The sequence below is a fragment of the Papilio polytes genome, unplaced genomic scaffold (assembly GCF_000836215.1).
Source record: "Papilio polytes unplaced genomic scaffold, Ppol_1.0 DF824169.1, whole genome shotgun sequence".
NCBI lineage: Eukaryota > Metazoa > Arthropoda > Insecta > Lepidoptera > Papilionidae > Papilio > Papilio polytes.
In genome coordinates, this window is record NW_013525035.1 from 769,539 (window position 1) to 784,247 (window position 14,709).

Consider the following 14,709-nt stretch of genomic DNA (forward strand, 5'->3'; position numbering starts at 1 on the left):
AACGTCGAAGGATAAAGCAAAAAATCCATGCCAAATTAAGAAACCGTTCTTTGAAAATATATTAGATCGATTTCGTAGTAAAGAGAAAAACTGCCAAACTACAGTTAAGAAAAGATCGAATATAAATTTTGAGAAGCGCATTGCGAAACTAGAGAATTTGATAAAGAAGCTACAAAACGAGATTTGCGAGCTGTCGTCGAATGCAGAGACATCTATGAAGGAAATGCAGATGGCCAACCGCGCCTCCGACACCCCCTGTTTACCAGTTCAGGGTTCAGGAGCCAGCGCATACTCCTGTACGCCATGCCAAGTGAAGACCATCATCGTTAAAGATATTAATTTCACACGTGAAGATATCGAGAAAATAACTAACAAAATCCCAGAGCTACAAAATCTGTTTGATTTTGAAGAATCATGTTGTTCTTCTGAATCTAGAAATAATACAAGTGAAGACATGGATAAAGACGAATATGAAAACGTAATGGAGGAGGAAGTTGATAAATTAATATGTGAATTAAAATCTGAAATACGAAACAAACTTGGTTCCACGAAAGGCAGCGGACCCAAAATTATTGCTTCAAAAGATCAAATGGAATGAAACCGTACTCCCAAATCATATTAATAGTAATTTAAAAGTTGTTGTTTTCCTATATTTTGTTATGTAAATGATGACAAAACCATTGAAATAAATTAAAAAACTCAAATAATATTTCATATTGCGATCCTGTCTACTTCTCCTTGATTATTATTCTTTTGCAGTGGTAGTTTTTGTATTAGAAAAGCAGAAATTATTTGTGATCTTTGAAATATTACCTGTTTAGGGGCCTAAGAAATACAATTTAAATAAAAAATAAATAAATAAATAAATTTACGACAAACTCGTCAACAATACATACTATAAGTCTTAATGTCCGATAGAGGGCGCTGTAAAAATTGTTACTTGTCGCTTTTCATCAAGAGAAAATAAATCTCGGTGATATAAGAAATATGTTGTAGTTCTAACGCTTAACGGCCTCTGTCGTGCGTAAAGTGGTCGTTCTTAATTTTATGTTGATGTGCATTTCGCGATAATAGATGGCGCTTATTTCAACTTCATTTATTTCTTTAGGTTAATAAATAAAAAAATATGTTGTTTTAAAAATTTAATAGCACTAACAGTTATAGTATATTTTATACAAAATACAACATTAAAATATAATATATATACTTCGATAACATAATCTAAAGAAGCGATAGACAATGACTAGAAAACGCACTTTCTCATATAAATGGAAGAAAAACTAAGTTACACATTATATACTTAAGAATATCGAATGTTTATATGAAATACGTATGGAAAGATATACAGACAGCAAAAAATCGATTACAAAATATATAAATCGCACATTTTGGCACAAATTCATAAATATATTTCCTATTTCTTCAATTTTAAGGCACATTGCCGCATTACATTAAAAACAAATTAATAAATAGTAAGGTTTTTATATAATTTTACATAATTTAAATACATAAAACCTACATTTTTAAAACATAGTCAATAATACATAACTAACTAACATTTTTTTTTGTACAGTCGAGGAAATCTGCGGTGTGTCAATTTCAGAATTGCCTTGTTTCTTGCGAGATGAACTCCGCCTCTTACCTACCAATGGAGTACCAGTGAGTTGCACAAACTTGATATTTAGAAAAAGCAAGACACTCGCGTATAGACAAGGAGTGCCAATACAAAACGATGGTAGCATTTAAAAGTAACACCGCTAAATTACCCGACTGTACTTGTATAAACAATCCTTGTCGCAAAATTAGTATTTAAACATTCCAATAGAAAATACAAATTTCTTCATAGTCGATTTATACAAAAAACAATAAATATAAAAGTCGGCTTCTACGCCTCAAATATAAAAAGCCAATACATTAGGTGGTTTATAATCTTTATTAGATCCTAATATTATAATATTATTTGAAATTTAATAGATTCTATATTTTTTATTTAAAATTACATTTTGGGCACAATATGCGAGTTACAAAATTTATTTTTCTCTCTATCTCCATTTACCCTGAAATCTACAGGCACTCCGTCATCCAAATATTAAAAAAACGTGTTTTTTTTTTCATTTAAAAAACATAAAAAATAACATCAATAACTCATAAAAGTTAAAAAATCATGGAAGAAAAATATCATTGGTCATCATAGATTAGATACTCAAAATAATGTTTTTTTTTTTAAATCGAAAGTTTTTTTCATTTCAACATTGTAAACAAAGCTTTACATTTCCACACTAAAATTTTCTATTTACAAAATCAACATCTCTCGTCAGCACCAGCCCAGTCTTGGGCAGCCCAAAAACCCTAAACGGGTACAAAAAAATCCTACACGGTTGCCAACCAGTATAGGGTTAACTAGAAGCCAAAAAATATAATGCTGTTAAATTTATTTTTTTCTCGGAGGAGGTTGCATCGCTGGCTGATGGAACGGATGATACTGGCGGGCAAATATACTGTCCTGTAATAAAAAAATAATTATAACAAACCGCTCGTAAAGTTGTTGGGATTTTAACTAGATGGCGTTGTATTAAATTTGACTTACCACTTCGCTCGGTCCGTTCCCAACAGTTTTCATTTTCCGCTCTTGCAATATTATTTGATTCGCGGCGCTGTAAAAAGCACCCACATTAGGTATATAGTAATATAATCTGTTAGACAATTATGTTTTTTAATAGAGAAGAACAGTATGGATATTTTTTTTTTAAATTATGGTACAGAATAGAATAAATCTTTTGATGTTAAAAAGAATACATGAAATCCTCAGGTAATTAAAAAAAATCTCATAAGGGTGGCAAACGAGCAAGTGGCCTGAATCCACCGAAATGACTAAGCGACCGCATTGACATCCGCAATTGCAGATGAGTTGCTGACCCTTAATCGAAGGAGGAAACACACATAAAGAGGATATTTCCCCTTCCTATGCGCCACCACCGTCAGATCCACGTTTCCTTATCATGTTTTCCTCTCAAGAAAAGGAGAAAAGGGACTTGAATAATGCCTCTATTATCATCATCAATAAATATAAACAAATCCTCTCGCAAAGCTAGTATGTAAAGTCCTCACGTGTCCATCTCCTCCTGTGTGAGGTCGAGCGCCTCCTGCATCTCGCGGGAGGTGCTCTGAATGAAGTCCTTATCGCAGTACTTGCCCAGACCCTGCTCCATCAGTACCTGAAAGTATACCATGGTAATGGTCCTTAATTCAACGTTCGTTACAGTCCATCGTGACCGATACACTTATTGTTGTCTCTGTTTTCTCAAGCAGGATGAGAGAGATGACAAGATTTTATACACGTTTTTCAATCGAAACCCTTAGTTAAATTTACGTGCAGCATCTATAATGTACTCGACCGTTGTAATGTTAAGACTAAGGGTTGTCCCACCACTGTATGATAGAAACTCAGATAGATTTAAAATGACATCACTGTCAGATAAGAGAACAAAAACCAAAATTTTCATCACACGATGGATTGTTATAAGACAATTTACAATTTGATGGGACAGGCCTTAAATAAGTGACAGGCGTCACGTCAATATATTCTGTAATTCTGTTACATGTTGTGACAAATTCTTTCCAAATCCTCTCACACTCTTTATAATGAAACTAGCTTTTTCCGTGCGGCTTCAACTACATGAAATTGTGAATTTTATTGTTTACATTTGTCAAATTATTAATTGCAAATGTCAAAATGACATGACATGACAAACCTTGGCAATCTTGCTTCCTTGATGTTGGCAACAACTTATGGTCTCTTTCCAACATTGGGGTTTTTATCCAAAACATTTACCCCCTAAGTTTAAAAATATATAGCCTAAAGCGTGTCGTAAATGTAGGGCTTTTTGTTAAAGTAAGCATTTTACAAAAATATCCTACGCTACGAAGTAGTATATGTTTACGCTTTATTATGTTAAGTATAGAGTATATAAAGATGTCAGGACTACTTACTCTGGCGATAAGGTTCTCCGCTGGATTCTCTACACAATAAGGCACGGCGTCGTTCTGTCTGGGTTTTCTGTCACGATCTGTGAATAACAGTAACATATGCAGTAAGCAATTATTCTTATGGTCATCGGTGAAGCAGTTTTAGTCTCAAAACAAAGTTTTTTTTTTTTTAAATATATCGAAGTAAGAAACAAACAAGAAGTACTAGGACTGTTGTTAACGCTAACAGCATGCTTAATAGACCACATTCGTTTGTTTGTTGATAATGAAGCATTTTTTTAGATTTTGTACAGGTTAACACTATTTTTGGCTTAACACTGAGATGCTTAAAAATAGTAAAATGATCATTAGTTCAAACATAAATAAAAGTTATTACACATTTTTAGTAACAATAACCGTCAATACAATTTTAGAACGTGGCTGATGGTGAAAAAAATAAATATACAAATGCAATAAAAAAAACATAAAAGCAATCATACTTCTTACTTTTTACTAATATTATAAATACTACTCGTAATATTATAAATGCGAAAGTTTGGATGGATGTTTGTTAGAGTTTATAGCCTAAACTGCTGAACGGATCTCGATGAAATTTGGTATAGATGTAGAGGAAAATCCGGAAGAACACATAGGCTACTCACTTGTATATTTTAGTTCCACGCGGACGGAGTCGCGGGCAATAGCTAGTATATTATAAATGCGAAAGTTTAGATGGATGGATGTCTGTTAAAGTTTGTAGCTTAAACTGCTGAACGGATCTCGATGAAATTTGGTATAGATGTAGAGGATAGTCTGAAAGAACACATAGGCTACTTGCTTTTGCTATTTTTTAATTCCACGCAGACGGAGTTGCGGGCGAAAGATAGTATTATAAAAAAGCGAACACATAAATGAAAATAAATAAGAAGCCAAAAAACATAGTTAAACTAAGATGTTAAAATAACACAATCACAACACACTAAAACTAACTTACGGTTGTTTCTCATATTCTGGATTAAATCGTTGGATGTTTTTCTGGAAACGTCAACGTTATTCAATACTCAATACTGATGTCATTATTTGAATAACTCCTTTAGTTAAACGGAGTGCGTAAAATTATCAGTAATATATCTATTAAGATAATAATAATGGATAATAATGACCCAGTATAAAGTAATAAATATTTTAATGTGCCATGATGTGACAAAACATATACAACATTTAAGGAAAAACTTAACAAAATTAAAGGAAATATACAAAATTACGCAACTAAATTTAGAAAAAAGTAATATACAGATATCTGAAATAACAAGTTATATATAATTCGGGTTAAGAAAATATTTAGGGCCTGTCTCACCACTGGCTGAAGGCTCAGATAGCTTAAACACGTCACAGTTAGATAAAGTAACAAAATCTGGTATTTCCATCACATATTTTACAGGTTGGATTATCAGACAATTTACAATTTGGTGGGACAGATCCTTAATAAACTATACCTTTTTATCATTACTTAGATCATTTACTTCAAGGTCTCCTGTAGTATTCATTTCCTTGCAATTTTCTTAACCCTTATTAGAATTAACTAATAAAAATCTACTTACTCAATAACTCTGAATATTCTCTCCGAGTCCTTTCCATGCAGTAAAGGCTGCATGGCTATCTCTTCATCACTTTGATGACCATCATCAAATTTCCTTTATACAAAAGTAATAAAATTCCATTTGTATTAGTATTTAGGAAAGCTTTTGATGAATATGATAAAAGAAAATTCTTTGTTATTATGAAAAAAACATATACAATTTAAAATTTTACAGTAAAAAATAAGTCTTTGTAAACAATTCCAATAACATCTTTCAATAATTTTATGTGTAAATGAGTTTTCCTTATAAAAATTGTCTGGATTCCACAGGGATGATTCTTTGGACCATGACTATTTATTATGACTTATATCAGAGTTTTTATCGGATTTTCTTCCTTACTGTAAAACTAATGGAAATTATCTTATTCTAGAGAATACTTACGAATCGTCTTCTGGCATTTTTCCGTCTAATCCCAATTCTCGTTGCATCATCAAACTAAGTGATTGACCAGCCTTAGATGCTCCTGAAATAGTACAATCTAGATAAATACGGAAAAAGAAGCCACGACCAACACCAAGCGAGGACTACATCAAATGGAGGTCCGTAGCATCTGCCTACCCCTGCAGGTTACGGTCACCTTTAGATTTTTTATTCCTACCTTTACTGGTTGTTTTCCTCTCAGGCCGAGGCTCTGGTGGTTTGTAGAAACCGTCTCGACCACGTTTCTTGAAGGTTGTCCACACAGCTCCGAATAATGTATGATTGCGCTGTAAGATTTTTCTACAGTTATAAAGAATCATAAATAATAATAATTTTAGACAGCATTTGAAGATATAATGCTCTCGATGACAGACATGACACAGATTCAAAAAACATGTAAACGAGGCATAGTGATACTTCTTTCGAGTCATGTTTCACATGATCCATTAACGCTATCTACGAGTATTGGTTAATCGTCACAACCAGTCAATATAACAAAAGACGGAGATTTTTATTGTTTCTTGAAATATCATATCAAAACTAGAACGCGAGGTGGCTTACTAAAATTGACAACTGATATAGTACCTTTCAAAGAAAGTACCGGTGAAAAAATTTTGTTTATTACCTCGTCTGTATATTTTTAAACGTCTTTGACTCTATATTAATGGAATAAGGGAGACATTAGAGCGTTTTTAACTCACCCTATGCATTGGTTCAACAGCTTCTGGAGTAATCTCATCCAGGTTTCCAGAGATAGCTCGTTTGAGTTCAGGTCCTGCTTCGTGTAGAGTCCTTAGACCTGCTTGTAGTGTCATCTGATTGTTCTGAACTGAAGCTGCTGCAGCTTGCTCTTTACGTTTCCTAAACCTGTCATACCAAATTATGTAAAGACCAAAATTCTTGTAATTCGGGAATTTTCGTGTATTAGTAAAAATCTTCGACATTTGAAAATGAAGTGCCAAAATTTGGAATAAACCTAAAATTTTGTATCTTTTTTGTACATTGATTAAAGATTACCTCTATTCCAAAAACATGTCTTCTCTATGTGAATTTAAATCGATATGTTAGATGAAGCCAATTGTAGTAAACGCCTTTTCACATGCAAATCCTGAACACAATATCACGCTAGAACACGTAAAATCAGCAAAACAAAAGTGATCGGACGAATGTGCAATAATCGAAAGCGAGTGAACAACAAAATGTTACACAAGGAGAAAACATGCTTTGGAACGTTTTGATATTATAATTGAGAAAAACATGCTGTGACTGTCCAATAACAATGAAATATCCTTAAAAATGCAGAAAAGCTGAAAATAAAACACTTTGTGTATATAAAAATACAATCATCTTTAACTAAAACAATATAACAAAACCAAACCTACATTTGATGTCCTAAAAGATTCCGAACAAATATAAATTAAATCGATTTTTATATCATCGATTTCATCACATCCCTAGTTATGTCATACACTAGATAGTGATAAAATAAATCGATTAATCGATATACAACTAACATAGATAAGGTTTGTTATAAAGGCGATTGTATCAGTGTAAGAGAGCATTCACAATCAAAACTTCGAAAAAAGGGTAGAAAACTGTGAAGCCAGGCCTCGGGTTCATCAGAGCGATGTCACATTATCGATCAACAAACACCGGGGCACAAAAGCATAAATACAGCGTATTTTGATTCGGAGTTGCTTAAACTTTGATTCACTTACGCATGGTTCCTATAAAATAGAAATAATTCGTGTTAATTTTGATTACAAATATTAAACTGGGAATCGAAGAATTACATACTTTATTGATTATTTTTCAATCATCAATTACTTGTAGGTTAAGATCGCACACCTTTGACTAAACTATTGCTCAAGTCGTGCTTTGATTCCTATGAGCCCAAATGAAGCGCACACTACTGGATTTTTACTTTTTTTAACTAAACAGTTGAAGGCTACGAAACAGAACAGTTGTGCGATTTTTAGTCAAAAGTATGCTCCCGCTCTAAAGATCATTTTATACCAAGAATGAACGACGATAGGTAACTAGTTAAAATTTGAAAGAAAAACTACATATTATTAACAATTCTATCGACAACTGAGATTTTAGTATATAGTCAGTAATTACTTTTAGAATTCTACTTTTGATAGAAGACAATAAATACTTGCATACCTTCTGAAATAATCTTGTATAAGGAAAGTTGCATAGAACTTGCCCACAGTTATTTCATTGGGATCTCCTGGAGGTGGCACCACTTGGTCTAGAAGCTTCGGTGACGTTCTCTTCCAGATCTTTTTGATGATAGCTCTCAGTTCCGTGTTACACTCGTCTATGACTCCTGTTTTATTAGAATAAAGCATATTAATCTCAAATTATACTGTGACCTTAACCATAAACCTGATCAAAGTCATTATTTTAGAATGGTAGAGCCCGTTTTAACATCTTCGCACTAATGGGGCGGCTCGCCCGGTGTATTACCACGACCACACAGAAGACAGTCGTGAAGTGGGAGTAATCCCGCGTTTTGTCTGATGAGTGTGAGGCCTAATTTTAGTCCCTTTCTCGTTCCACCATTTTCTTATAAAGAAAGGATTGAATGGGAAAGTGGATTCGACGCTGGAAGAGACGCATAGCAAGGGGAAATATCCTCTTTTTGTGCGTCTCCCCCTAAGACATTTTGATTAGGCAACGCATCTGCAATTCAGGATGTCTATGGGCAGTGGTCGATAGTCATTTTGGCGGATCTAGGTGGCCGCTTGCTCGTTTTCCACCTTATGATATAAAAAAAAGAATTAATTCTGAGCAAGTCGTGTCTTCCGAAAAATAAAACCAGAGTTTAAGGTAATCGTCGAATTGTTTTACAACTTACTTTGGGTTATACGCTTATTTTATTAAAACTAGATAACACTATCGCAGTTTGAAAGAGGAATGAGTTTAAGATTAAATGTGGCTACAAAGGTAGAGGAAGACCGAAGTATCGATTGTGTGAAAGAGGATATGCTTAAGAAAGGAGTGGATTCAGAAATGACGGCTGATAGAGGTGTATGGAAGAGTACATACTGTACCGAGCATCCGTAAGGGGATAAGGGCAAGTTGATGATGAGTTTGAAAGAGGAAAGCAATATATCTGAGATCCAAACCTGTAGTTTTGATCTGCAGCTGTGTTCGCACAACAGCAAATAATGTAGCATTGAAGTTGACAGTACCATCGGAGTTGAGAGGCATATTCATTGAAACTAATCGCTTGCACGCTGTACGATGTGGACATAGCTTGCCGAAACCTGAGAAAATAATAGTTAAGAACTAACAAATATTTGCAGAAAGCTGTTCGATTGATGAACGACTTCTACAGCCTTACAAATAAACGCGGTATAAAGTTAAACTTAGGAATAAACTGAGTATAAATGTTAGTACAAATTTTTAAAAGCAAAATTTGTACTATAATATTTTCTTATACTCAGTTTACTTGTAAGGCTTTATTCGTAAGGCTGCTAGAGTTTTATGACAGAAAATTACGAAGAGATTTGACTCGTATCTGAAAGTCCAATTATAAAATGTTATTACCTAAAGGCGGACTAATTTTTCTCAACAAAGTAACCACGTCCAAATGCTTGATCCTTCCTTTTGCATCTGGGTCATATTCACTCCATAACCTGTAAAATAAATACAATAATTTCATCTACAAATATCTACACTTAAATGATTGTAATAAAAAAAATAAAAGCCTATACCTGACAAATTCGTCCAAATGATGTGGTCCCAATATAGACCAATCTCTCGTCAGGTAATCGAAGTTATCCATAATAACTGCCACGAACAAATTGATGATCTGAAATTTTTAGACATTTAGAGCGCGCGCACACCTTAGATTAAATGGAATCAAAGCGAGACTTAACAACTGTTAACAACTGTTAAGTCTCGCTTTGATTCCTATGAGCTGATATGAAGGTTCGCACTACTCGATTTTTAGTTGTGCAACTAAATTGGCTGCGATACAATCAACAATCACACAACAGTTGTGCGATAGTTTATTGAAAAATGTAAACCCGTTCTTAAATATATTGTTACTTAATTAATATTCTTCTTCTTCTTCGTATCTTCATTGCTGAAGGTCGTGCTCGCCCTGGTACGCCTTTACCGTTTCATCTACCAGCTGCCTCCACGCCGCCCTGTCTTCGGCACGTCTTAGGGCAGTCGGGATGTTGAGTCCCAGTATGGACTGCACCTGATCGGTCCATCGGGTAGGTGAACGCCCTCGTGACCTTTTACCCTCGATTTTTCCAACCACTACCAGTTTGTCCAGATTGTCCGGTTGTCTTCGAGCAATATGTCCAAAGTATCCCAGAACTCGTCGGTAGCATATTGTGAATAGCCTGGTAGATATTTTACTTAATTAATATAGAAAGATTAAAAAATCTACTAACCAGGAAAGTACAAAGCAGAGAGAAGGATATGAAGTAAGGGAAGGCGAGGATAGTGCCGCAGACTTCTTCAGAGATGTCGGTGGCGTTGCCGATGCAGCGGACCTGCTCTCCCGGCAGCTCCGCGCCGTTGGGGGAGAGAGACATCATTATGTCTTGCCATGCTTCACCTGAGAACAACAGTTCAGAACTCGAAGAACAAAACTTTTTAATCTTACGTTTTACTAATATTATAAATGCGAAAGTTTAGATAAATGTTTGTTAGAAAGTATCTCCGAAATTGCTCAACAGATCTAGATACAATTTGGCACAAATGTAGAACATATTCGAGAAGATTATGGTATATTTCATTACTCGAAAGAAACTCACGGGCAATAGCTAGTTAAAAATATTAGTTCACCTGTAGCAGATCTAAACAAAACCATTACTGCACCGCCGAAAGTTCTGAAATTATTGTTTCTTGATATTGTATCCGAAAACTCCACTCTGCCAAATAACTGCAATTTTAAGTTTCTATTAGCACATTTAGTAAACAAAAGAAATCCGAGATAACGGAAAGTAATAAAGGTACCTGCATCCCAACCACAGCGTAGATGAAGAACAGTAGAACAATCAGTAGAGCAACGTAAGGTAGAGCTTGAAATGACTTTATAAATGTCCACAGAAGAGTTCGTATTCGTTCACCTCGGGAGAGCAATTTAATCAAACGCATCGCACGAAAGAGACGAAAGAATGTGATATACTTCAGTCCAATTGTTTGAGTGTTCTGGAAAATGATAATTTAAATTTGAGTATTATTGAAAATTAATTTCACAATTCTGAGATTTGAAAACTCTCATACTCAAAATTTAGCAGAATTGTGGCTCAAATCTTTCATACTTCTTTACATTTCCATTCAACACAATCATTAAGTACCAATAAAGCTTCAAACTTTTTTAAAGTTGGCAAAGGAGCTAACAACCAATTGGTATAGCCAAAAATAGCGCAATGATTGTTGTCCACATCTGCAGTTACAAATGCTTTGCCAACACTTAACATCAAGCATCATCACCAGCTATACGTCCCCACTGAGGAGCTCAGAGCCTACCATAAGTAAATGGTGACTATGCCAGTCAACCACGTACAGATTTGATCATACACTATCCCCACATTCTTTCAAGAAGCTTGACTTATCAAAGTGTAATAAATTTAATTAGATTAATCAAGTAGACATACGGACAAAAGAAGAGGAAATGGAAAATATAGTTAGGTTTGTGCTAAGATATTCTAAAATTTCCGTATTAAATGATTATCCAAAATACTACAGGGTTTTATATATTTTCAAATCTCATACCTCCTCATTTCCGTTAGATGGAATTATCTGAAAATTTGAACAGGACGAAATTATTTAAATCAGTTTCTAATAATACCATATTCAGATAATTTATTTCTCACTATTATCTGGTTACATTGTTAGCAACCAGAATAAATCGTCCTTCAATAAGACGAATTATTAAAACAATTGAACTATAATCCTATATTCAGAGAATGTGCAAGTTAGTAATAGAATAAAAAAACTAGAAAAGAAAAAGAAAACAAATAAAAGAGAGACAGTTTACTTTAAAAACAACTTACACCGCCGGGCATCAATTTGGGGTTATTTTCATTGGCTTGCGTTACCACGATATCTATAATACTGCCCACTACTAATATGAAGTCAGTCGTGTTCCAAGCGTCACCAAAATAATTCTGAAAACAAAAAATATGGCATCAAAATTGTACATAGCACATCTTGACTGAAACCTTCCCTTATTGTACAAAAGTACTAGTGTATACTAATGTTATAAAGAGGAAAGATTTGTACTTTTGTATTTATTGAAATAACTCAAAATCTACTTGACCTATTTCAACAATTCTCACACCATTAAAAAGTAACATAGTCTATGTTTTATTCATTTTTAATTTCACGTCACACTTCTTTATATAGAGCTAATGATTTCAAATTTCATGCTATATCCAACCTTTGTTATGAGATGACACCCAAACAATTTATTGTTAGTTTTGTATTTGTATTGTGCAAGGCAGTTTAGAGAATGTCCACATAAAACTAAACCCGTTTGAGTAAGAAGGTTTTTCAAAACGCCACACGGACCATTTAGTCAAGATTCCTTAGTATTATTTTTTTTAAGTGGTAAAATAACTGGTCATATAGAAGGACTGACCTAACAATAAAGGTTTTTTTTTTATTTCGTAAATATTGTTATTAGATTTTACCTTGAAACGGAATGCTGCCAGTTTGAAAATAAATTCAAGCATAAACACCGTAGTTAGGAGCATGTTTAAGTAATCTAATACCTGAAATAAAAAAGCTTGCATAAAATTTGTAACGTGATTTAAAATTAAAAAGATGGTCTTTGATTAATTTCTCTTTTTAATTTTTTTTTTAACATAAGGTGGCAAACGAGCAAGCGGCCACCTGCAGCCGCCAAAATGGCGAAGCGACCGCTGCCCATAGACATCCTCAATTGCAGATGCGTTGCCTACCCTTATCCGACGGAGGAGGAGACGCACATAAAGAGGATATTACCCCTTCCTATGCATCTCCTACACCGTCAAATCCACTTCCCCTTCCCATCCTCTCCTTATAAGAAAAGGGTGGTAAAGAGTAAGGGACTTAAATTAGGCCTCCGGCACCACACTCATCAGATGAAACACGGAATTGGTTCCATTTCACGCCTGTTTTCTGTGTGGTCGTGGTATTACTTTGGGCGTGCCGGCCCTGCAGTGCTAACATGTTAAAGTGGGCACTACCATTGTTAATTATTTGATTTATTTCATCATCATTAGCTTTTATTTGCCCATTGCTAGATATACGCCTTCTCCGAAACTTTCAACAAAATGCGTTCAACCTTCCGTATCCAACGACTTCTGTGTCCACTATATTTTTACTTACTCTGGGTGTGTAATTCCATGCAGAAAGTCGTTAGCAGAAGATTTTTTTAAATAAGAATCATCGTCTTCCTTCTTATCCTACTCCTGCAAGGCTTAGCAGGTTTATTTTCCACATAACTATATTATAACATAGAATATTGACAAAAATTTCATACCCTCTTATATTCCGGAGAAGCGTTGTGAAACTTCATCATAAGAGCGATGGTGTTCAGCACAATGAAGAAAAATATGACGTATTCGAAGCGCGGTGACGTCACAAACCACCAGGTCTTGTACTGGATACGGTGCTTCGGTATGTATCTGTATGGAAGGATTTAAAAATCAATTATTATTATGTTTATTAATGTCTATATTAAGACATGTTCATTTGCATTTAAGGATGTCTATGGACAGAGTTGCTTCGTTATTTTGGTATTCAGTTGGTGATTTGGATTGTTTGCCGGCGTATATTAAAAAAACTGCACGAGTGTTTGAAAATTGCTTACACGTGAAATTTATAATTTACCTTCTAACAGGCTTCGCTTTGAGAGCGAACTCAATGCAGTTCCTTTGATTTTTATCCAGTTCGCAGTCTTTGAACTCCTGCTCACCCTCCTTTTGAAATGTCACTATGACGAAACCGACGAATATATTGACCTGAATTAAGAAATATTAACAGACATTAAAGTAATTTGCACAATTTACAGAGGTTTTTAAATAAACCAAATCAATAAAAAGAATAAAGTATCTGTTTTTTTTATATCTAGTAATAGATGAAAGTCTATTATATACTTCGTTTCGCCCGCGACTGCGACCGAGAGGTAAAAAAAAAACAAAAGTTAGTATCTCATATGTTCTTCTAGACTGTGCCATATTTCATCGAGATCCGTTCAGCAATTTATTCGACAAACTAACATCCATCTCATAAACTATCGCATTTATAATATTAGTATGATGTTTAATAAACCAAAAATAAAAAGCTATATTTACCATGAAGAACGCAATTACAATAATATAACTGATGTAAAAGAACGCTACAAGTGGTCTAGAATTTTCTATTGGTCCGTGATCCTCGTCGTTAGAGTCCATTGACGTTGAAAGTAATCTGTGAAATTATAAAAGAACTACATACACTGGTAAATCTTAAATATCCTTAAAATTTAAACACAATTCTTAGATTGTTTAGTATGTAAATATATGAACCCTAACAAAACAGAAAGATTATTTAAGGAAGAAAACGAGCCAATTTATTCCTGAAGTATATTACAAGGGAGTGATAACTGAGATGATGGATGATATTTATTTGGAGGACGAAAACCCGGTGCGGCCTTACGGGAGTAGGGAAGGCAGGGGAGATG

The 14,709-nt window shown here is 34.3% G+C and overlaps 1 protein-coding gene across 4 annotated transcripts in view; it reads right to left on the reverse strand.

The window, feature by feature from the left end:
* Positions 1-2,236: 2,236 nt before the first annotated feature.
* LOC106111420 (muscle calcium channel subunit alpha-1-like) overlaps positions 2,237-14,709 on the reverse strand; it is a 47,651-nt gene continuing 35,178 nt past the window's right edge. Inside the window, exons 26-48 of one of the 4 annotated variants that reach the window (XM_013293507.1) lie at positions 14,342-14,456; positions 13,878-14,008; positions 13,528-13,672; positions 12,695-12,775; positions 12,056-12,169; positions 11,775-11,801; positions 11,013-11,207; positions 10,842-10,938; positions 10,445-10,611; positions 9,752-9,849; positions 9,585-9,673; positions 9,161-9,301; positions 8,193-8,358; positions 7,745-7,753; positions 6,728-6,893; positions 6,205-6,313; positions 5,988-6,069; positions 5,568-5,660; positions 4,961-5,001; positions 3,991-4,067; positions 3,109-3,215; positions 2,588-2,654; positions 2,237-2,503 (exon numbers count right to left, since the gene is read on the reverse strand). In XM_013293507.1, the coding sequence (XP_013148961.1) occupies positions 2,432-2,503; positions 2,588-2,654; positions 3,109-3,215; positions 3,991-4,067; positions 4,961-5,001; positions 5,568-5,660; positions 5,988-6,069; positions 6,205-6,313; positions 6,728-6,893; positions 7,745-7,753; positions 8,193-8,358; positions 9,161-9,301; positions 9,585-9,673; positions 9,752-9,849; positions 10,445-10,611; positions 10,842-10,938; positions 11,013-11,207; positions 11,775-11,801; positions 12,056-12,169; positions 12,695-12,775; positions 13,528-13,672; positions 13,878-14,008; positions 14,342-14,456 (2,389 nt within the window). In that variant the 3' untranslated portion in view covers positions 2,237-2,431. Of the gene's footprint in view, positions 2,504-2,587; positions 2,655-3,108; positions 3,216-3,987; positions 4,068-4,960; positions 5,002-5,567; positions 5,661-5,987; positions 6,070-6,204; positions 6,314-6,727; positions 6,894-7,744; positions 7,754-8,192; positions 8,359-9,160; positions 9,302-9,584; positions 9,674-9,751; positions 9,850-10,444; positions 10,612-10,841; positions 10,939-11,012; positions 11,208-11,774; positions 11,802-12,055; positions 12,170-12,694; positions 12,776-13,527; positions 13,673-13,877; positions 14,009-14,341; positions 14,457-14,709 lie in introns of those variants that run through there. The other 3 variants (XM_013293509.1, XM_013293508.1, XM_013293510.1) reach the window with 3 other exon arrangements.